The sequence below is a fragment of the Aotus nancymaae genome, unplaced genomic scaffold, assembly GCF_030222135.1.
Source record: "Aotus nancymaae isolate 86718 unplaced genomic scaffold, 86718_ANA_hifiasm-v0.15.2.pri h1tg000057l, whole genome shotgun sequence".
Lineage (NCBI taxonomy): Eukaryota > Metazoa > Chordata > Mammalia > Primates > Aotidae > Aotus > Aotus nancymaae.
In genome coordinates this window covers 28004236-28027182 of record NW_026988471.1, presented here as the reverse complement: position 1 = coordinate 28027182, position 22947 = coordinate 28004236, and the positions used below count along the sequence as shown (strand labels likewise).

Below are 22947 nucleotides of genomic sequence, written 5' to 3'. Positions count from 1 at the left end.
AGTTTAGCTCAGAGCTCATCCCTGCTTCCCTTGCTCTCCTCCTGAGGGATACAGAGGAGAAAATCTACCCAGGTACATCTCTGCTGTTTGCAAACACTTCATCCACAAAGCAAGAGGCTTTAAAATAATTTGTCCCGGGAGATGAATGAGATGCCAGCTTCTAGAATATTGCAATTAGCAAGACAAGGTCTTGGGGTATATTGGTAAAGCTGTTAATTACATAAGAATAGGTTTTTATATGAATGGCACCTGTTTTATTGCTTCCAGGTGTTTCTATTTGTCCCACCCCCATCATTTACCTGGGCTCAGATTTGAAGACAAGGACTTCTTCCTCCTTGGTCATCTCCCATAAAACTCAGTCTAGAACATTCTCTAATGTAAGGAACATGGCTGTGCTTTGGTCAAGGATAGGCCAAGATAAACATCCAGAGTGACTCAGCAAGTTTAGAGCACAGGCATTTAACTCCACTTGTTATCACAGCCATGTAACCATAACATGAGAAGGCCATGCCTTGGCCCTAAGCCACTATTGTCTGTAAAAGGTATAATTGCCCTGCTGACACTGTACAGGCTTGTGTGTGCCCAGAGAGTGAAGCAACTGCCCCCTGTAAGAGAGAATGACCATCTGGCAGATAGACATAGAGCCGGGAAACGGCTGTGCCCAGAGGGAAAGAGTTAAGCTGCTGACCCTGAAGACAAGGGAGAACCAGTGCAGCTGCGTGTGGGAGCCGCCAGACTAAGCAGCTGAGACCGAGGAGATGGTGTGAGAGCAAGCTGCTGATGAGAGCTGCTGCTGAATAAAATCATCTTTCACCTGCCTACGGCCCCCCAAGTGTTCTTTCTGCTCATCCACCGACTCCCTTCATACCTCAGCATGAACTCGAACCTGACCCTGGGTGTGACAATTGGTTTATCGTGAACCTGTCATCTAGACACAGTTGGGGGTACCCACTTCTGGCCCCAAACATCCCTCCCCAGAGCCAGAAGGAAGTGAACTTGGGGAACACTTAAAAATACATATCCAGGCCGGGCATGGTGGCACAAACCTGTAATCCCAGCATCTTGGGAGGCCGAGGCAGGAGGATCACCTGAGGTCAGGAGTTTGCAACCACCCTGACTAACATGGTGAAACCCCACCTCTACGAAATACAAAAAAAAAAAAAAATAATAGCCAGGTGTGGTGGTGCATGCCTGTAATCCAAGCCATATGGGAGGCTGAGACAGGAGAATCGCTTGTACTTAGGGGGCAGAGGTTGCAGTGAGCCAAGATCATGCCATTGCACTCCAGCTTGGGCAACAAGAGCGAAACTCTGTCTCAAAAAAACAAAATGCATATCCAGCAGAGACCTGTGCCAGACCATGCTCCCATGGTGCACAGCACATGGCAGATGTTGAATAAATGCTTGTAGCATGCAGGGCAATGTCAAGACAGAACACAGTGTGCCTGAGCTGGTCTATGAGCCCCAGAGCACTATGCCCAGGCAGGTGGCCTGTCTTTCCTCTGGCCACTTTTAGAGTGAAGGCTCACCTTTCAGGTTACCTCCAGGTTCAATAAGACACACTGAAGCACAGCAGTTATAAGAGCTCTGAATACAGACTGCCTGGGTTTTAATCCCGGCTCTTTCATGTTTTACTGTGGAACACTGGACAAGCCACTTAGCTGCTCTCTGCCTCAGTTTACCCATCTATAAAATGGGGATGATACTAATAGCTTTCTCATAAAGTTGCTGTAAGGGTTCAATGAACAAACAATGCTGAGGATAGTGCCTAGAGCATATAATTACTATGCAAGTATCAGCTACTATTGTTACTATTATTACCTCAAAACTCTCTGAGAGCCCAGCAACCTTCACGGTAGAGAGACCAATAAAGAGGCTAAAATCTACTTTTTAAAAGCTGAAAATCTACTCCACTAGCCTAGCCTGGGGCTTTCCTAGGCTCCTTTTCTGCATCACAAGGAAGCAAAGACTGGCCTTGCAATGGAGAGAAAACAGCCACCAACCTCAGCCCAGAGACGCTGTCCTTCCCAGGATCAGACTCCCCTCTCTACAATGGGGTGGAGGTCTAAGGGGCCTTGCACCTGTCCCATTCAGCCAAGCCCTGAGGCCACCAGGTCACATCATCCTCCAGCTACGGGGAAGCCAGATAAGAGCTTTTAAGAAAGTGTAGAAAACAAGGACAGTGGCAGCAAGGAAATGAGCCAGACTGGGTCAGACTGGGGTCCCCCAAATACCCATAAGAGTTGGTGAGTTATGATATACCACACTCACTGTGGCTGCCAACACTAAGTATGCCCATCTAAAGAAAAAACTGAGACTGGGCCAGTCACGGTGGCTCACACCTGTAATCCCAGCACTTTGGGAGGCCGAGGCAGGTGGATCACCTGAGGTCAGGAGTTTGAGACCAGCCTGGCCAACACGGTGAAACCCCGTCTCTACTAAAAATACAAAAAAGTAGCTGGGCGTGGTGGCACATGCCTGTAATTCCAGCTTCTGGGGAGGCAGAGATAGGAGAATCGCTTGAACCCACGAGGCAGAGGTTGCAGTGAGCCGAGATTGCACCATTGCACTCCAGCCTGGGCAACAAAAGTGAAACTCCATCTCAAAAAAAAAAAAAGAAAAAGAAAAAACTGAGACTGATTCACTTGCACAGAAACATGCAAGCTACGCTGCAGCCACGTGATGGAGCTGTTAAAAGTGACTCAAGGCCGGGCACAGTGGCTCACGCCTGTAGTCCCAGCACTTTGGGAAGCTGAGGTGGGCAGCTCACCCGAGGTCAGGAGTTCGAGACCAGCCTGACCAACATGGTGAACCCCATCTCTACTAAAAGACAAAAATTAGCCAGGTGTGGTGGCGCGCACCTGCAATCCCAGCTACTTGGGAGGCTGAGGCAGAAGGATCACTTGAACCTAGGAGGTGGAGGTTCAAGTGAGCCCCAACTGCACCACTGCACTCCAGCCTGGGTGACAGAGCCAGACTCTTAACTCACGGGAAAAAAAAAGTGACTCAAGAGTAGAATCTTCTGCAAATGTGTATGCTGATTTTTTAAAAGCAGGATGCAAATTCAAATGTATAACATCACAACTGTTGCACTGAGCCCTTATTAGCCCCTATTAACAGGAAGAGTATCTGGTTCAAGAGACCCAAAGCCAACAAACAAGACATGGGGTTTTAATAGGGCCTTACCTACAGGGGCAAGACTCTAGTGACTGCGGGCTGAATGGGAGAACCTCATGGCCCAGTGTGGGAGGGCTGGGCAGGAAAATCGCAAACATCTGCAACAGCATGCAGTTTATACAGCATATTCACCCTCACCTGGCAACCTTCATTTACCCCCAAAACTCGGGGCCTCAACCCCCTGTGTGGTTCATGTTCCAAGGGACAGGTCGGGGGCTCAGATGTGCCTCATAAACAAGGAACAAATCTCCGAGTTGGCCGTTCCCAGGTTCCCTTGCTCAGAACACACGTTCAGGTGTGTCTGCCATTCAGTCATTCTAAGGGGATGCTTAAATTATTGCTATCAGGTGTGTTTACCCTACAACACCCATGCACACAAATGTACACAGGAAAAAACTCAAAAAATGCCAAATGTTAATAACAGTTTCTTTTAAAAGTTGGGACTATGAGTGAGGGATTTTTTTTCCCTTTCAAATGCTTTGTATTTTCATTTTCTCAATAATAAGTATGATTTCTTTACAGTGGTAGAAGCGAACTTTAGATTTTTTAACTAACTAGAGAGACTGCCTAATGGGAAACTGGGTAGTGTTAAAGGAAAGAAGCAAGATCAAAACTGTATTTACATTATGATTTTTAACCAGGGAAATTTGTATATAGAGATACAAAAATGGAAGACGGGGATATTTTTAAGCAGTTGGTATACTGGAGAAGCATCATGGATGTATTTTTAAATTCCATTAACAATATAATGTTCATAGGATTTATATAAGGTAATAAATTTAAAGTCAGAGAGCAAAATAGCAAAAGTAGACCCGAAGCCACCCCCATTCCAAGCCTCTCTGCTCTCTCCAGTACTGACCAAGGGCTGGACTAAATTACGAGAGCTCCTTTTGGCACTGAGAAGCCTGAATGCTGAGGTCTGACCAGAAGGGGATGAGCTGTCAGCAGCCTGATGTTTTAATTAGTGACGTTTCCTCTGTAACTAACTCAGTAACAGAGCCCAAAGACAGAGCCAACCAGTTCTACTCAGGAACTTCCTTGATCCTGGAATAATTCCCCTGAAATCAGAAGGTCTTAGTGCTAAGTAGAAAGAATGCCACTTGAGCCTCAATCCCATAAAGGCCTCAAGGCTGGCAGTGACAGATGACAGAGGTAAAGAAGCAAGCTGCCAACATGTCTCATTCCTTACTACTTCCCAAGAAAAGGACATGGGCAGAAATCCCCACCTGCTCCACCAATACTCCATTCAACCCCACCCACCTTGGGAAAAACAAGGGCTCAGAAGAGATGATGTTGGCTTCTTTAACACTGAATTCTAGAATTAGTGAGTTCTAGCAGGTCCCCCAAGAAGGCCATCCTCCCAACCTGGCTGTGCCATCTGGACTTTATGCCGGAAGACATCTTAACTTGGCATTATTCTTGCTTGATCCTCTTGACCTCCAGGGTAGCAGGAAATAAACAGTAATCTGCTGAGCTGTTGCTTTGTTACTTTCCACATTTAAATATTTCACAGCATTGAACAGTTCATCTCCAGCCTGGAGCCCAGAATCCCTTATGCAGCATGAAAAAGGAGGGTTGGGGGAACACTCCTCCCATCAGAGAAACTGGATCATAGCCAATTCAAGCCACTTCTAGGAGGGGGCCTCTGGTGGTAAGGGTCCTCCAAGAAACCACTAGAACCACAAGGCTCAGCTTGGGTGATCTGGGAGGACTTCATACCCCTTCTCTTCCATCCAACTTGATGCACTCTCTGCCGCTACCACTCAATCCCCAGGGACACCGGGGAAATTTAGCTACTTCCATCTGCAGCCCAGGCTCAGACCATTACAGGCAGATAAGAACCACTCCCAGAGATAGAGTCTACCCTAGGTACTCCCTGGCAATGATGAGTTCTCCTTGTGGATGACCTAATTCCCTCCAGTTCTGACCTACGTGGATGTGGAAATCAGCTTGGCACTTCAAAGTTAGGAACACTTTCAAAACTCGTTTTGCTAGCTGGGCTGAGAGGGTGTGGCTTATAGCAAAGCCACTGGGTCCAGATAGCCCATGCCTCACCTGCTCAAAAATTACTTGGATCTAAAACAGTATATTTGGCCAGGTGTGGTGGCTCACACCTGTAATCCCAGCACTTTGAGAGGCCGAGGTGGGTGGATCGCCTGAGGTCAGGAGTTCAAGACCAGCCTGGTCAACATGGTGAAACCCCATCTCTACTAAAAATACAAAAGATTAGCCAGGTGTGGTGGCATGCACCTGTAATCCCAGCTATTCAAGAGGCTGGGGCAGGAGAATCAATTGAACCCGTGAGGTGGAGGTTGCAGTGAGCTGAGACTGTGACATTGCACTCCAGCCAGGGCAACAAGAGCGAAATTTCCATCTCAAAAAAACAAAAACAAAAAAATGGTATATTTTACCCTTTGGGCGCCACCAGAGCCTTTTGCCAGGGATTTACTGGACTCCATTCATCCCTTTGAGGCCCACAGCACTCCAATCCAGCCTGAGCACTGACCTATGGATTAGAGAGGAAGGCAGCGATGCTTCCCGTTGCACCAAAGCCTCTGGCTGAAGAACCAGAGGGTACATTGTCAGCCATATCCAAAGAGGCCCTGTCCCAGAAGGAAGGACTTGGGTATCTTCCTGGTAGCTACAATCCTGCCATCAGGTGAGTTCAGATCACAAAAGCAGGCCATCCCCAGGCTCTCCTTTCCAGGATGCCCAGTCTAGCAGGGTACAGCAGGGCCCCAAATAAGAGGGACCTGAGTCTTGTGACAATGTGAGACACTAGATTCTGTTGCCCGAAGTGCCACAGTTCCAGCAAGCTCAAGGAGGCTGGCCTGATGGCAACAAGTGGAAACTAAAACACCTGGTGGGGAAAGAGTTAAAAATTTCTCTCCCTAGACAAGGCTGCTTATCCTCTTCAAATAGCTAAAGCCCATTTCGCTTGGTACAGGTTTTCCCAATAAATCCAAGGCCCATAGTGATTTACCAAGAGCCTTGGTTATTGGCAACAGCAATCTCACTTACCCAGAGCAGCGCTTGAGAACAAGCCATAATTTAGAGCTCGATTTATATTGTTTGTTCTACAGCAACAAACTCAGCAAATCATAAATTCCCTCTGAGATGAAGAGCAGAAACTGACAATATTTATGAACTCAAGAGGCAAAGAGGGACCTGACCAGGCCTTTGATTTGTAACTGAAACTTTTCCAGGAGCCTCCAGCCAAGGACACGGCAGCTGTCCCAGCCCCAGGGAGCTGGGCTCAGGCCAGGAAGCGGGCTAGGGGACAGCAAGCATGTCAGTAGGTGTGTCCAGCCCCACTAAAGGATGGTCTTTGGATGCTAAAGGCAAGATGTTGCTCTATGCTCATTGGGACACACAGCAACAAGGCAAACAGGCAGTTTTCAGACCACGGCTTCCTCGCACTGAAGCGAGGCTTGTTTAGGAAAGCGTGTCCTTCTGCTGGGCTGGACATAAGTCTACTCATGTGCTACTTTCTCCACACACCCAAAGTTTGGAATTTGCACTTTGGTCCATGTACTGGGTACACCAAACATCACCTTACATCTTCCATGACAGGAATAAGAAAATACAAGCAGATGTACCAACATTCCCTGTAACATCCCAGAAGCAAAATGTCATACCAAGAAGCTCTCACCTTCCCTGATGTCTCTTCCATAACTCCCACCTTTTTTCCTTTCTATCCTCTATCCCCTCCCTCCACTTCCCCTCCATGCCCATCACCACAAACCCCGCCCCAAGCTTAAGCCTTCCCAAAACTCCCGACTCACCCACTATGGTGCCTTGTGGCCCTGGGGGGTCATTTCCCTCATGTGTCTATGAGCAGGCCGGACTGGATCATCTCCATGTCACCTCCACTTCCAACCATCCAGAGGTGCGGGTGGACATGACATGGGAAAGCCCACCAGCCAAGACCTTTAGAGGCCCTGGGCTCCACCTCTGCCCCACACAGCCTCTAGTGAAACATTTGGCCCGGGAACCAACCAAGGTCATATCCATCTTGCAGATTTCCAAGCAGGAAGGTGGGCATGGTGACCACAGCCACGCAGGCCCAGGTGGGACACTCACCCAGGCTCTCAACCATTGCATCCAGCACATCCACGGCAGCAGCATAAATCCCCGAGTTCTTGGAGTTGAGGTTGTCTGCAACAGCGATGATGATGGAGAGCAGCATGGGGTGTAAGCTCTCTTTGAGGAGGGGGATCATCTTGGCGAGGGACTCCAGCGCCCACTGGTTCACTTTCTTGTTGGAATCCTGAAGCCTTGGGGTGAAAGTATCGAAGACCTATTGAGGAAACAAACCAGGAGCGCATGGGAACCCAGGCTGGCGGGACTCCCACTGTGCAGCAGCTTGGCGCTCCCCCTAGCCCAACTGAGGACCCTTGGCAGGGACTCCTCCTGCATCCCTGACCTATGCCAGAGTGTTCCCAAAAACGAAGAGCTCACCTCCTCAAAAGGGTGGGCACGAGGGGAGGAACTCGCAGGTATTGAGCACTCATCGCGTGACAAGTGTCCAGGACATCTTGTTAGTTGCTCTGCGCTCTCCTTTTCACTGACTGATCTTAACAACCCAGGGAACACATGTTATCACCCTCACTTTTCCATAAACGACAGCAACAGCCGGGGCTCCAAGACGCTCAATGATTTGCCTGAGATCACACAGCTAGTAAGAAACTTGGATGGAAACCCAGGTCTGCTGACTCTGAGCCTGTGTCTTTGTTCAGCTATGTAATTGACTGACGGCAGCGTCACTCCACGAAGAAGCAGGCACCCACCGTAGCGTTCAGCCTGTGAAGGGCTTGTACCTACTCCTAACACACCTGTTCAGCTGCCACGGCCCCGTCACCTGTCCAGCTGCACGCTCTGCCCCAAACATTATGTACCTAGCTCCCCAGAAGCAACCCAGGGCCTCACTCCAGTGCCCTCCACCTCTGCCTCCTACCCGCCTCGCTGTAAATCTGCTAGAAAGACAAGAGACATCGCTGAGCATTTCCAAGGTGCCAGCAGGAGGCGGTGCCCTCACCCACTCAGCCACTCCCAGGTAGTCGCCACGTTACAAAGGCCAACTGCACAGCAAGTGCTCCTTACACCCTGAGGGGTCTGACACAACGTCCAGCCCCATTCAGGGTTGTCCAAATTCAAGTTGCACCCACAGGGGAGAGACAGCTGGGAGGGAGAAGCCGGCAGTGCTCACCTGGACCAGGTGAGCAGCCACGAGCTCCGGCTTGGCCTCGCAGAGCTCCAGGAGCCGCCCCACGCCTTCCATCCGGGACCGGAAGTCCTTGGCCTCCAGCAGCCGCATCAGCTCCCGCAGCTGCTCCACCATCTCCCGGCCGCCCCGCAGCGAGGAACGCAGCCCCACCAGCCTCGGGCCATTGGAACTGAGCCTAGGTAAGGAGCAGAGTGTCTGACCCCCAGGGAAAAGCCCCGAAGAATGAACCCACTTCCGGTCCCATGCCACCTTCTACAGGCAGGTGGGGCAGAGACAAGAGTGCCACCTGCAGCTGAGACCACCCCCAGCTTCCCCTCCACCTACAGCTTGTTGCCCAGGGCCCTAAGGGGTCAGGGTCAGGGGTCAGGGTTCTCTCCTCCCACCATTGTTTTCTCTTTTCAGAAGATACGTAAGCACCGGGGGAGTCAGAGTGAGGGAGTAGCTAACCATAAAAAAATGACTGGTACACATTTTTTTTTTTTTTTTTGAGACAGAGTCTCGCTCTTGTTGCCTAGGCTGGAGTGTGCAATGGCATGATCTCAGCTCACTTCAACCTTGACATCCCGGGTTCAAGCGATTCTCCTGCCTCAGCCTCCCAAGTAGCTCAGATTACAGGCATGTGCCACCACACCCAGCTAATTTTTGTATGTTTAGTAGAGACAGGGTTTCAGCTTGTTGGCCTGGCTGGTATCAAACTTCTGACCGCATGATCCACTCACCTCAGCCTCCCAAAGTGCTGTGATTACAGGCATGAGCCACCACACCTGGCCAACTGGTGCACATTTAACGTACGAGCGGAGAAAGACCTTGGAGGTCATCATGGCCAACCTCCTGCCTGGCTCCTGTACCTGAGCCCCGGCTGGCTAGGCTTTGCTCACATCCCCTAGCGACTTGGGAAATTGTAAAAAGCACCATTTTCTTACACTGGGATCATATGCCCATCACAGCCCCGTGTCCTGTTCCAGCCAGCATGAGAGCAGCTCCGTGCAGAACTGCTGTCTCCCTCCCTCAGTTCCAAGCCTGGGTCATTGAGCTCATGCCCTACACCCAGGTCCCATCCAGCGGGGCCCACTGTCCCTCATTCTGTGATTCACTCCTGCATTCCACACTCATTGTCTACTGAGAGCCAAGAGCTGTGCTGGGCACTGAGAAGTGTGAAATGAGAGCACAGCCTTTGCCTTTAGGAGCACACAGACCAATGGGAGACAGAGGTATAAAGAACAGGGCAGCCTGCCACCCTGAGGACGTGGGGACCGAGTGGTAGAGCTTCCTGGAGAAGGTGACAGGTGAGCTGAATCTTGCAGAACCAAAAGGCATGTTCTAGGTGTGGATGGCACCTAGGATAAGCAAAGCCACAGCAGGGAAAGAGGACATGGAGGGGCCGTGAACAGGAGCTGCTGTCATGTTTTGCTTATCCCAGGTGCTACTCTGGTCTGGCTGAGAGAGGAAGAGCGGGAGAGGGGGCAGGAAGTTACCTTTGAAGAAGTGGGCAGGGGGCTTCCCTGGTGCCCTGCTAAGGAGTTCAGATGGGATCAGCCCAGGACATTGCAGAAAGGCTTAAGTTTGAAGCACAGGAGTGACCATCGGACTCCTGCTTGGTTTCTAACTGCTCCCAGCACCCCCACACCCTCTCCTCCCAGCCTCTCAGTCCATGCCTTCTCATCTGCCTTACTTAAGGCTGGGCCTCTGAACTAGTCCCAGGCTGGTCACTCTGGTGGGTAAAGGATCTGCTGATCTGAGCGAATGGGAAACACTGAGCTCTCACAGAGAGCCTGACCACAGATACTAAAGGAATCCCACCCACTCAGCTGGGACTGCAGGAACCAACTCCTACTGGCTGATGCTCCCAAGCCCAGGATTTGGTCTCGTTCAGATTTGGGTTGGGGAACACATCCTGCAAATTCATCTATTAGCATTGCAGACCCAACTAGGTCTCAGTGGTACCCCAGATCCATAGGTTCACCCCAGAGCCACCCCTGGCCATGGGCAAGCAGGACACCTCTGTCTGAAGTCTTAGATGTGAAGCCCAGAGAGACAAGAGCAGCCGTACCCCTCCTCGATGGGCAGCCCATTCTCACACACCACCAGACTCCTCGACACCTTGTGGCCTTTGGCGGAGGGAAGTTCATCATGATCTTCTGTTCCCTTGAAAAATATAAACAGGGCATGAGCCAGAAGGAGTGGTCCTCCAGGGAACTGCCAGACATTCAAGTGCAGACATAACAACAGCAATAATCCCCTTCCATCTAGAAGAGCTTCAGAGGTCACAGTTGAGCCTTCCAGAGCCCTGAAAGTAGCTGGGGCAGGGATCAAGATCCCCAGTTAACAGATGAAGGCGTGGAAGCCCAGGGAGGCTCAAGGAACAAAGGCAGTGTGGGGACAGAACCAGGTGTGAGCACAGAGGACAGAAATCACATCTATCCCACCTGTCAGGAGCAGTGGATGAAATTAACACCTCTGAAATCCACTCCCCACTCCCCTGACCCACTCGAAGGCTGCCAGGTTCAGCACTGACACCCCCACCCCCAAAAGGCCATGAGCCACTCATGCCCCACAACTCACCTGCTGTTTAATGGCTGCCATGACCTTCTGCAAGTCGTGAGATGGGAGGGACTGCTTCAGAAATGCGTCAAACTTAGTGTGCGCCATCAAGATATTCACCATCTTCCGGCCATAAAATCTGCCACAGGAGAGAGAGCAAGATAAAGAAACAGCCTCCGAAATGCATAATAAATTTACTTTACAGCTTTACATAATCTTCCTAATTAAAGAGAGTTTTTAATACTTTTTCTAATTATAAAAGTAATCCCTACCCAGTTAAAAAATGGATTAATAAAAGAATAAACATCGCCCATAATCCCATTACCAAGAGAAAATCACTAGTAAATTCGTTCAGATTTTCCTATAGTCTTTTTTCTGTGCATTTACTTTCTAGTTGATATCAGAATGCATATACAAGTTGTATCCAGTTTTTTCACATTATCATTCACTAATCATCTTCCCAAGTCCCTTAAAACTCTCCATAAACATCCTTTTTAATGGCTACACAATATTCTGTTGAATGGCTATACCTAAATATACTTAACTTTTTTCTAACATGGAACATTTAGAAGTCCGAGAAGGAGTAAAGCAGGACAGTATAGGAGGGCATAGTCAATCTAGCCGATGAACAGTGGTAGCAGGTGAGGGAATCAAGGAGGGCTTCATAGAAGAGGTGACCTTTGGGTTGGGACTCAATAGATAAGTAAGAGTTCACAAGTTGGGTGGGATTTGGGATACATCAGAAGAAAAGGGTTATTTAGGACTATAACACAGTCTGACATGTCTGCAGGGGGATATGTTGCAGAATAGTAAGCAGGGGTTGGAGACAGGAACCAGGCTAGAGGAGAACACAGGACCCTGTTTAGAGAGAGATGTGAAGGAGCTGGGCTTGCAGGCAACAGGAAGCTGAAGAATGATTCAATTTGTACATTAGTCAAAATGTCTCTAGCAGCAGTGCGGAGGATGGCTCGGTGGACACAAGGCTAGGGGCCAGGAGACTTATTAGGAGGCCACCATAAGGGTCCAAGCAAGAGATGGTGCAGGCCTGAAATAAGGCAGTACAGTGAGGATGAGAAAGCACAGTCAGATCCAAGAGCTGCTGAGAAGGTTGAAACCACAGGATTTGATAGCTGGCCGGAAGTGAAGCAGGAAGCATCTAAAATCATAAACCATATTTCACTCAAACCAAAGGCTCCATTAATTGTAAAAGGCACCCTTACTTTATTTTCCACTAAGGAAAATCAGAAAAATTAAAACTGGTGATTTCCACAGCCTCCAACAACACTGCACCACGTGTGAAGGCAATCTTTCTACATGCTATCTCAGAAACAGAAGACAGCATTACTTGTCGGTATTTTTCTTCCTCAGTTCAGGTAAAGTTCTTATTGACTGCTTTGCAAAAAAATGTGGGCCTTGGCCGTTCCTTCCACAGTGTTTGCTTCATTGATATCTAATGGATAGTCATTGCTATGTGGCCATGCCTTTTCTCACATACAATAATGATTCATTTCAATTGCAAATAATAGTGTAATATTTCTAAGAAACTTTAAAAAGATTAAACTCAATAATTCTCCAGAGAGTATCCAAAAATCACTTCTGAAAATAAATTAAGTTTACGAAGAAAGGCTCATAGTGTAGTTCCTACAATGCAAAACTTAATTCGGAAATTAATACTCAGTGACAATGACCAAGTGTGTGAAGGTGTGGATTGTATAACCACATCATAAGCTGGGCACAGTGGTGCACGCCTGTTGTCCCAGCTACGTGGGAAGCTGAGTCAGGAGGATTACATGAGCCCAGGAGTTCAAGGCTGTGTGCAATGATCACACCTGTGAATAGCCACTGCACTCCAACCTGGGCAACATAGCAAGACCCCAACTCTTAAAAACAACAAAAACACCTATGTCATAATCACTGCCTAGCCCAACTGAAACCCAACAGCAACTATGAAATGCCTCTCCTTGTAAGCATCAGAGGAAAAGATGCATGCCAATTTTAGAGATATTAAAATCAAGGGAGGATGTGTGTCTTGAAATCAATGACGTATGAGAGTCCCCATTTTGCCTCTTGGGTGGCTTGGTAAATAATGGTCACTTTTAATGATAGAGAGAACACAGTCAGAGAAACAGACTTGGAGAGGAGGCAATGAGTTCATTGAGGGACACTCAGCACTGGCAATGGCTGTAGGACATTGGATGGTGGGTCCCATGGAGGCTTTAGAAATAGGGGACTGATGCTCAAAGAAGGGTCTGGACTGGAGGGAAAGATTGGAAAGCCCCCAACTTTGCTGGTGGCTGGAGCCACCAGAAGTGAAAGCTAGGAGAGGGAGAGGAGGCCTAAAGACACCTTGGCAGCCACCTACACTCAGGTGGCAGGCAGGGGCAGAATGGCCACAGAGGGACAAGGAGAATTCCCAGAGTACAGTGCCATGGAAACCGGGAAGGACAGAGGGAAAAGGAAATGTGGTCAACATCATCCAGTGTAAGGGAGAGGTCAGAATGGAGAGGAGCATCAGATCTGGAGAGATTTTAGACCTCGATTTCCATCCCTCCACCAACAATTTAAAACCAACAAACCAAAACCTTTTACTTCTTTTTTTTTTACATTGCATGGCAGAGTTACACGACACTTTACTACATAGTAGATGCTGCACAAAGAATGGCTGTTTACGGACGTTTCATCTCCTCCAGTCCCCTAAAACTCACTCTTCAAAGCATTTGCCCCAAGTTTAATGGCAATGTGATTTGTGTTTTTTGTTTGTTTGTTTTTGCTTTTGTTGAGACAGGGTCTCACTCTGTTGCCCAGGCTGGAGTTGCAATGGCCCTATTTCAGCTCACTGTAACCTCTGCCTCCTGGCCTCAAGTGATTTTCTTACCTCAGCCTCTCAAGTAGCTGGGACCACAAGCACAGGCCACCATGCCCAACTAATATTCTGGTATTTTTTGTAGAGACAGGATTTTGCTTTGTTGCCCAGGCTGATCTCAAACTCCTGGGCTTAAGAGATCCACCTGCCTTGGCCTCCCAAAGTGCTGGGATTACAGGTGTGAGCCACTGTACCTGGCCAGGCAATGTTTTGTTTTAATTTTTTATATCCATAGGATATTGGGGAACAGGTGGCGGTTGGTTACATGAGTAAGTTCTTTAGTGGTGATCTGTGAGATTTTGGTGCACCCATCACCCAAGCAGTATACACTGCACCCGATTTGCAGTCTTTCATCCCTCACCCCCTTCCCACGAGTTTCCCCTGAGTCCCCAAAGTCCATTATGCCATTCTTAGGCCTTTGCAACCTCATAGCTTAACTCCCACTTATGAGTGACAACATATGATGTTTGGTTTTCCATTCCTGAGTTATTTCACTTAGAGTAATAGTCTCCAATCTTGTCCAGGTTGCTGCAAATGCCATCAATTCATTCCTTTTTATGGCCAAGTAGTATTCCATTATATATATATATATATATATATATATATATATATATATATATATATATATATACACACACACACACACATACACACACACACATTATATTCCATTATGTGTATATATTCATTGTGTGTGTGTGTATGTGTGTGTGTGTATACCACAGTTTCTTTATCCACTCATTGATTGATGGGCATTTGGGGTGGTTCCACATTTTTGCAAGTGCAAATTGTGCTGCTATAAACATGCGTGTGCAAGTATCTTTTTCGTATAATGACTTCTTTTCCTCTGGGTAGATACCCAGTAGTGGGCTTGCAGGATCCAGTGGCAGTTCTACTTCTAGTTCTTTAAGGAATCTCCACTCTGTTTTCCATCGTGGTTGTACTAGTTTACATTCCCACTGGCAGTGTAGAAGTGTTCCCTGTTCACCACATCCATGCCAACATCTATTATTTCTTGATTTTTTGATTATGGCTATTCTTGCAGGAGTAAGCAAAACCTTCTGCCTCTCCACTGATATTCCTCATTTCAGCAAATGGCACTATTATTCGCCATTGTTCGGGGTAACACTTTAACAGCATCTTCAATTCGTCTTTAAAACCCTTACCGCCTGCATCCTGTTGGCTCTGCCTTCAAAATACACCCAAAGCCACCCCCGCTCTCCAGTCCGAGCCTCCAGCCCCTCTTGCCTGGGCTGGGGCAGCCATCATCTGCTGTTCCTCCTGCATCCCTGCCTTTGTCTCTCAGTATCAGTCCCGCAGCAGCCAGAGAGGTTTGTTTGTTTTTTTAATCATAAAGGCTAGCAAGCATGTAAAGAAACACTCAAACTCATTATGAATAAGCAGGGGGAAGAGGCACTCTAAAACAATGATGAGCTATCATGTTTTACCCATTAGATAGATAAAAAATAGAAATCCAGACATTGCCGCACTGAGAGGCTGGGCAGGAAGGAGGCAGATGCGGACCTCAGGCAGGGCGGGGCTGCTGGAGCACACACGTGCGCCTGACCCACAGTCCTGCCCTGGGCACGTCGGAGGAGGTGCCCTGCAACACTGTTTGCGGCAGGGAAGAACAGGAGGAACAACAGGCACTACATCCCCAGGAAGTGAGCTCCAAGACAACAGGGGCTTCATTTTTCTTTTTCACTCCTGTATCCATAATAACAAAAAGAGTGATCATTAAACATCTCCAGAAAAAAAGGCCTGAATGGTCTCACGGTGAACAGTGCTGGGGTGAGGTAAAAACAAGAGCAGCACTCTCTGGGTAGAGGGGAAATGGAAGGCGAGAAGGTGAGGACAGGAAGTATGGACCCCTCCCTGAATGGGCTTGGCCTGATGGAAGGGATGGAACAAGAGCTGAAAGGAAAAGACACAGCTTCCATCCACCTGTCTGTCCCTCTGCAGGGTCCCAGGGAAGCTGCGCTGCGTGCTCCAGGCCCCTCAGGGCCGGCTGGTTCCCCTCCCTGCCCCCAGGCCCGTGGCCCTACCCTACCTGGTGTCCTGGTTGGAGTCCTGGGCCAGCCTCACCAGGTTGTGCACCAGCATGTCTGTGCTGTCTCTAGTGCCTGAGAGAAGCTTCTCAGCACCGATCTGCTCCAGCACGGTCCAGAGGTGCTCAGCCATGCATTTCCGGACCAGGGGGTTCCGGTGGCTGAAAGGAAATCGTGGCCAGGAGTCAGTCTCAGGATGGTGGTGTGGGAGTCCCCAGACTGCAGACCTGGGTCTACCAGTGCAGACCCATACTTCATGCCAGCCAGGGGCTCCAAAAATACCTGTCCCATGTGAGCTGAGGGAAATCTTTGGGGAAAGAGCATTCACTTTCTACTAATAGGGTGACAACGACAACGGGAGAGAGAAGGAAAGCCACATGAAGCCACACGACATTCTCCAGTACACCATATGCCACCATTCCTGGGCACTTCCTGAGCACAGATCCTTCCTTCTGTCTAAATACACTTCTCCATCTTCCTTCCACCTAGAAAAGCCCTATCTAACCAACGCCTCCTCTTCCTTCCCCAGTCCCACAGGCAGAATTAGATGTCCCAGCCACGGGTAGTGCTGTCTTTGTCCCCCATGGAAGCACAGTTGCACCCTTAGGGCTCCCACTAGGCTGCCAGCTCCCTGTAGCCAGGGACCAGGTTATCTGTCTCCCTTGACTAAGAAGTAAGCTCCAAAACGGGGGCTTCATTTTTCTTTTTCACTGCTGAATCCATAAGAACGAAAAGAGTGATCATTAAATACCTCCAGAAAAAAAAGGCCCGAATGGTCTTACAGAGAGCAGTGCTGGGATGAGATAGAAACAAGAGCAACACTCAATGGGGAGAGGGGAAATGGAAGGTGAGAAGGTGGAGGCCGGGAGTACAGACCCTCAACGGACTTGGCTTGATGGAAGGGGTGGAACAAGAGCTGAAAGAAAAGGACACAGCTTTTCCCCACCTCCCTGTCCCTCTGCAGGGTCCCAGGGAAGCTAGGCTGCGCTCTCCAGGCCCCTCAGGGCTGGCTGGTTGCCCTCTCTGCCCCCAGGCCCCTGGCCCTGCCCTACTGGTGTCCTGGTTGGAGTCCTGGTTTCCCCCTCTGTTGCAACCCCACTGCCCCACTGGTGCCTGGCACATCCCTGGCGCTTAGCAGGAAATTACTGCACATTTGCTGAACTGAACTGAGACAGGAGGGAGAAGAGGGATTACTGGGTGAGATGATGACCATAACAAGTAGAACCCGAGCTCTATCAGAGAAACCTGTCAGAATGGCACCTCTTTCTTTATTTTATTTATTTATTTATTTATTTATTTATTTTTGAGATGCAGTCTTACTCTGTCACCAGGCTAAAGTGCAGTGGCACAATCTTGGCTGTCTGCAACTTCTACCTCCCAGGTTCAAGTGATTCTCCTGCCTCAGCCTCTGGAGTAGCTGGGACTACAGGTGCCTGCCACCACGTCTGGCTAATTTTTGTATTTTTAGTAGAGACGGGCTTTCGCTATGTTGGCCGGGATGCCCTCGATCTCTTGACCTTGTGATCCGCCCGCCTCAACCTCCCAAAGTGCTGGGATTACAGGCGTGTGACACTACACCCAGTCCCCTCTTTCAAAGAGCCTGTGTGTCCCCACTCCATCAGGCAGCACTGACCCTTCTGTCCCCTAGAGTCCTACCCCAGTGAAGAAACACAGTGGGGACATCGGAGCTCTCCCTACTCAGCATGGTCTCTGGACCAGCAGCACTGGCATCTGAACCAGAATCTGCATCTCAGCAAGATCACAGGGGACTCGGCTGCACAAGCCACAACCCCGGTTCTTGTTGACAGTGATCCGTTGCCTGTCCCTCCATGCCAGCACCTGTTACCCATTATCTCACATCCACCCCGTTAGCTACTAGTATCATCATTTTGCAGGTGAGGAAGCTGAGCCAAAGGGAGGCATCCAGAGAAAAATACAATTAATTTCTCCCAAGTGAATTATATACACAGTAGGCACTCAGTGAATGTCAGGTACAGGTAGGCACCGTTCTGAGTGCGCTTTCATGAGTCAATTCAACTACTTATCATAACAACTTCATGAGGTGGACACCATTATTATTCCCATTTTACGGATGAGTCAGCTGAGACGCCGAGAAGTGAAGTGACAAGCAGGATGTGAACCCAGGCGATGTGGCTGGGCAGGATCTCGCCCAGCAGGATCTCAGTATGCTATGGTGCAATTACTAAAGGTCTCCCGGCTGGTCCAACAGGCCCCCGGGGCTACTGAGAAACCTCATGCATAGTGTAATGGTCCACTTCTGGGTGGAGAGGCGTTTTGCCTGTGGGAGAAGGTGCTTGGGAAATGCTTTTGGTTTTGCTTTTCGTGCGTGCGGGTTTTTAATGACGGGGAAAACAAATCAGCAGAAAGGCTCCAATAGGAGCCCAACACCTTCCCCCCGCAGGAGCAGGGCCAGCGGGGCAAGCTGAAGTATTTGATTCTGCACCTTTCTCTTCTCACTGGCCCACATTTCATCAGAAAGCAACACAGCTCCTGGGGATGGAGGAGCTCCAGGGCCCACACTCAGGCTGCCTCTGCAGCCCTGTCTCCCGGGGTGCTCCCACAGCCGCGGCATGCAACAGCACCCTCCTCTTCCAGCCAGAGCTCCCTGCATTACCCCAGCCTGGCTGATGAAAGGTGGGAGAGAAGCCCGGTGCCTGGCACAGGGAAGCAGGAGTCTTCTTCCTCCCCCAGCTAAATGGGAGGCACCTGCTGTGAAGTCTGAGGTGGGCCCCTTCTTCACTCTGAACCTCTGACCTTGGCCTCTAGCATCCCAAGGGACCCCCTGCAGCTTCACTTGCCTGCCTCCCTCCCTCCCTGCACCCTTCCCTCCTCCTGTCACATCCCAGGGCCTCTCCCCTCGACTTACCCTCCCTGACCTCCCCCACCCCTCAGACAACAGGCAGCCACGTACTAGACGCCCGCTGAGGTGAGGGCCACCAGGGAGCGGGCAGGGGTCACGTTCTCCACCATGGCCCCCAGGGACCGGCCGGCTGCTCTCTGGATGAACTCGCTGGTGTTCCCCATCTTCTGCAGCAAGCAGCGGGCGATCTCCTTGGCCTCCTGGTCCATATTCTTCTTCAAGGCCTGGAAGAGGTCTCCCAAGGTGCTGATGGCCAGGCGAGACACCTTGGAGCGCAGGTTGGTGACCTTGGAGAGAGGAGAGGGGCCCTCCAGGGTGCTGGACCCTGCCAAGGGCTCTGGGACGCATGGAGAATGGGCCCTGCTCCACCCTCTTCCTCCACCCCCACCCTTCCCCTGACCTAAGCCTTGCCATGCTGGAAACGAAAACCCTGCAGCTGCTCTGAGCAAAACTGTCCCATTTCGTTATCATCTGTTATTAATCTATATTATCATGGCCATCGGAAATGTGTACACTGTCTTCAAAGCACTGATTTGATCTTTGCCACTACCGTGACAGTTGGTGCCATGAGAAGCACAGTAGTGCTGACTTGGCTCTAATTAACCTGGGAGAAACTAACTGTATTTTTTCCGGATGCCTCACTTTGCAAAGAAAACAGAGACCCCAGGCCATGTGCAGGAAGGCGGATGCTCCTGACACCGCCCAGGCCCCTGCGTGTCAACAAAACAGCATCCTCAGTATTCATCCCCACCCACCCCCACTGGGGCAGTCCACTCCCAAGAGTGGGACACAGCCTCCACATGAGACCAAATACAGCCTCCTGCCTCTCTGGACCCAGCCTAGACCAAGCCCCAGAGCCATGAGCAAAAGGCCTTGGGAAGCACTACAACTGCCCTGGAGCTGGGGATCTGGCCCAGAGCACTCCGGCCCTCGTTAGGCATTTCAGTACAGAGGACCATGCAGGCCGACACATGGGCATGTGGGATTCTCATTGTTTCCGTTCCCAAAGATTACAAATAAGGAAACCCTAGGCCTCAGTTTTCCAATCTGAGAAATGGGTGGCTATCTCCTACCTCGGTGGCTGAAGGCTGAGAAATAAGCAGGGATGCCCATGTTCCTGGAGCCACGGCCCCTCTACAGCTGCTAGGGGACTGCATCGAGCAGCCGCGGCAGGGCCAGATGCACAGCACACAGGCTGGGGGGCCTCACCTCCCCAGTCACCGCCAAGCACACGTCGTGCAGCCTCCCGGTGAGGACCTCTGAGTGACAGGCTGCCAGGCGCTGGATGCTCACCAGGCCCTTCTCCTTCATCTGCCTGAGAAGCAAGGCCAGGCCCTGTTGCAGGTGGGTGGGGAGGGAGGAGCCCCACCCCTCTGCAGACAAAGGGCCCCACATCACGCACCATGGTGGCCCACCCTCACAGTGCACAGTAGGGTGCCACTCTATGGCCTCAGACCAGGGTTTCCTGGGGTAACACCCTGGCCTGAAATCCTAACCCCTCAGTAAAAGCCAGTTTTATGTGGCCTCTGGCCGGCCCTCAGCTCTGACACTGCTGCATGGAAGCCCACCCCAGGACCTGCCTGCGTCCTTGACACAAAGCCAACACCTTCAATAGAAGGCACTTGAACAGGGAGGACTGAAGGCAAGGAGGGCGTCTCACAAATGTTCTGGAGCCCGAGGCATCACTTTGCTCATGACCATGGTCCTGCATCCCCACAGTGGGAGGAGCAGATTCAATTTCAATCAGAGAAATAAAGGGCTGCGGCCTTTCTCAGGCCCCATGGTGTGGAATCAAATGCATCCTTGCCATGTCTGGCTTTGGCACGTCACGGAGCCATGCATAGGTGCATGGAAGGTCTCAGGGCACACACATAAAGCCAGGACCACCACATGCTCAGGCACACATGCACGTGCACACACACACAGTCTTCCCTCCATGGTGCTGGAACCCCAGAGTGGGAGAGGAGGAAAGCTGAGGGGCAGAAGCTAGTGCAACAGCCCCGCTTCTGGCCAGACCACAGCACGTGGGGCAGGCATCTCCTCACCAGTCACTGCTGTTGAGGCACTGGAGTGCATCCATCAGCCCCAGCTCCGGGTTTGAGAAAGGCCTCAGCTCCTTAAAGCCTCTAAGATCCATCTCCTCCTCTTCCCATTCAGGAGACCCCAATGTGAGCACCGCAGGTAATGAGTTAGCTGCATTCACAAGAAAGAAACAGCAGGCTTCACACAGCAGGACAGGTAAGAGCCCTGAGTGGCTGCTCCTGCCACCGCTCACACGGGAGGCTGTGCCACCGCCCTGAGCCCACCTAACAGGGAGGGTGTACCGGGGGAGGTGGCTGGTGAGGCTGAGAAGCCAGCGCCTGGGCTTCCCTGCCCGGGAGCCATGAAGACCTCCTAGCTCTACCTTTGGTTGACTTTTTCCCTTCCTGCCCTTGCCAACGAGATTCTTATAAACAGACTTGCGATAAGCCAAGTGATGTCATGGGACAAAGACCCCTAGTCGGGGGGGCACCTCCAAACCTGCCTCCTCTGTGGTGAGGTGGGGCCCCCTGAGCCATCAATGAATGACCTCCCTACTCACTTTGGTGGTGGTCTGACCTCATTCCCAACCAGAGGCCCGTGTGAGCAGTGCCTCCCCCTTCCCTGCTGCTATCCAGCCTTTTGTGGGGTTGCCCACGAGCAGGGAAGTGGTCCAAAAGCAGATGGCTGGAGGAAGGCAATGTAGCTAACTGGCACCCACATGGTCCAGACGCAGCCATGCACGCAGGGACCCACAACAAGCAGGCTGTCGTATTTTCTGGCTCTCCTTCCCTGGGGACAGATGCTAGAAACTTCTAGGACAGGAAGGAATCTCACAGGGCCTCTGTCTAACCAAATGCCTTGATCACACAGTTGAGGTCTCAGAGGCCCAGAAAGTGTGAGGAACCCTCCACAGCCCCTCAGCTCCTCCGTCAGCAAGCCAGGACAAGATGGTCCCCATCCCAGTCCAGAGTGCTCACTACCACATCTCCCTTCCTGTGAGTTTTCTCCTGAGCTTCACCTCCACCCGGATGATTTTCACCACAGTACATCCCAAGGTCCCGGGCAAGTCTGAGTGGAGAGGAAGCCCTTTATGGAAAGCAGAGACACAGCCAGGCGTGGTGGCTCACGCCTGTAATCCCAGCACTTTGGGAGGCCGAGGCGGGTGGACCACCCGAGGTCAGGAGTTCAGGACCAGTCTGCCCAACATGGTGAAACGCCGTCTCTACTAAAAATACAAAAATTAGCTGGGCATGGTGGTGCATGCCTGTAATCCCAGCTACATGGGAGGTTGAGGCAGGAGAATCGCTTGGAGTCAGGAAGTGGAGGTTGCAGCAAGCCAAAATCGTGCCACTGCACTTCAGCCTAGGCGACAGAGTAAGACTCTGTCTCAAAAAAAAAAGCGGAGACACAAAGCCCTCACTCCTGGACTTCCTTCTCGGCACTGCCCTTGGCATGTGGAATGGTCTCTTCATCCATTCTTTCAGTCACTCTCTGAGAGTCAGGAGGTAACATCCAACCTCCCCATACTTCCCTGGGCAGCACAGACGAGAATGACATGCTGTCTGCAACGCTCTCTAAAAGAGGCTCGGTTTTCTGGAGGAAGCAATCCATCCTCCTGCCCCCCTGCCCCCTTCCCTGCCTTTACTGCACCCTCCAGGGGCATTAGCATCCACTGGATGTAAAAACAAACCCACAAAAGGCACTGGCAGGGGGATTCCAGCCTCCAGTGTCCTGAGGGCTTGTGTGGCCTCCCGGTTTGCCCTACCGCTGACAGCTTTCCGGTCCTGTTCATATTTGCACCTTCTGGTTCAGTCATTTCTACTTTTCACACACAAAACAGAAGAAATCGAACAGATCCTGAACTGAGCTCACCTAAACCAATCTAGTCTCCCAAGAAAGGCCAGCCCTTCACAGGACTTATTAGGAGAATCAGGAGGACCAGCAGCTTTACAATCCTGAAATACTATCATTTCCAGCCAGACTAAAAACCCAAACTATAAAGCAAGTTAAGGGATTCTTCATTCACTGTGAGGAGAGAGGAAGATGAGGAGGATTCAACTGCAGCTTCCAGGGAGCTAGTAAGAGGAGAATGTCGGCTTTTTTTTTTCTAATTCCAACAACCTAACCTACTTGAAGATCTTGTTTCTACCCATCCACTCACCCACCAAACATAAAACAGTTCAAATAAA

The 22947-nt window shown here is 50.4% G+C and overlaps 1 protein-coding gene across 1 annotated transcript in view; it reads right to left on the bottom strand.

Moving 5' to 3' along the window:
* TOGARAM2 (TOG array regulator of axonemal microtubules 2) overlaps positions 1–22947 on the bottom strand; it is a 67070-nt gene that overhangs the window by 10243 nt on the left and 33880 nt on the right. The window contains exons 11-18 of the mRNA XM_012475469.2: positions 20782–20929; positions 19946–20051; positions 18788–19023; positions 15858–16016; positions 10966–11083; positions 10454–10548; positions 8386–8578; positions 7260–7476 (exon numbers count right to left, since the gene is read on the bottom strand). Coding sequence (XP_012330892.2) covers positions 7260–7476; positions 8386–8578; positions 10454–10548; positions 10966–11083; positions 15858–16016; positions 18788–19023; positions 19946–20051; positions 20782–20929 — 1272 coding nt within the window. The remainder of the gene's footprint in view (positions 1–7259; positions 7477–8385; positions 8579–10453; positions 10549–10965; positions 11084–15857; positions 16017–18787; positions 19024–19945; positions 20052–20781; positions 20930–22947) is intronic.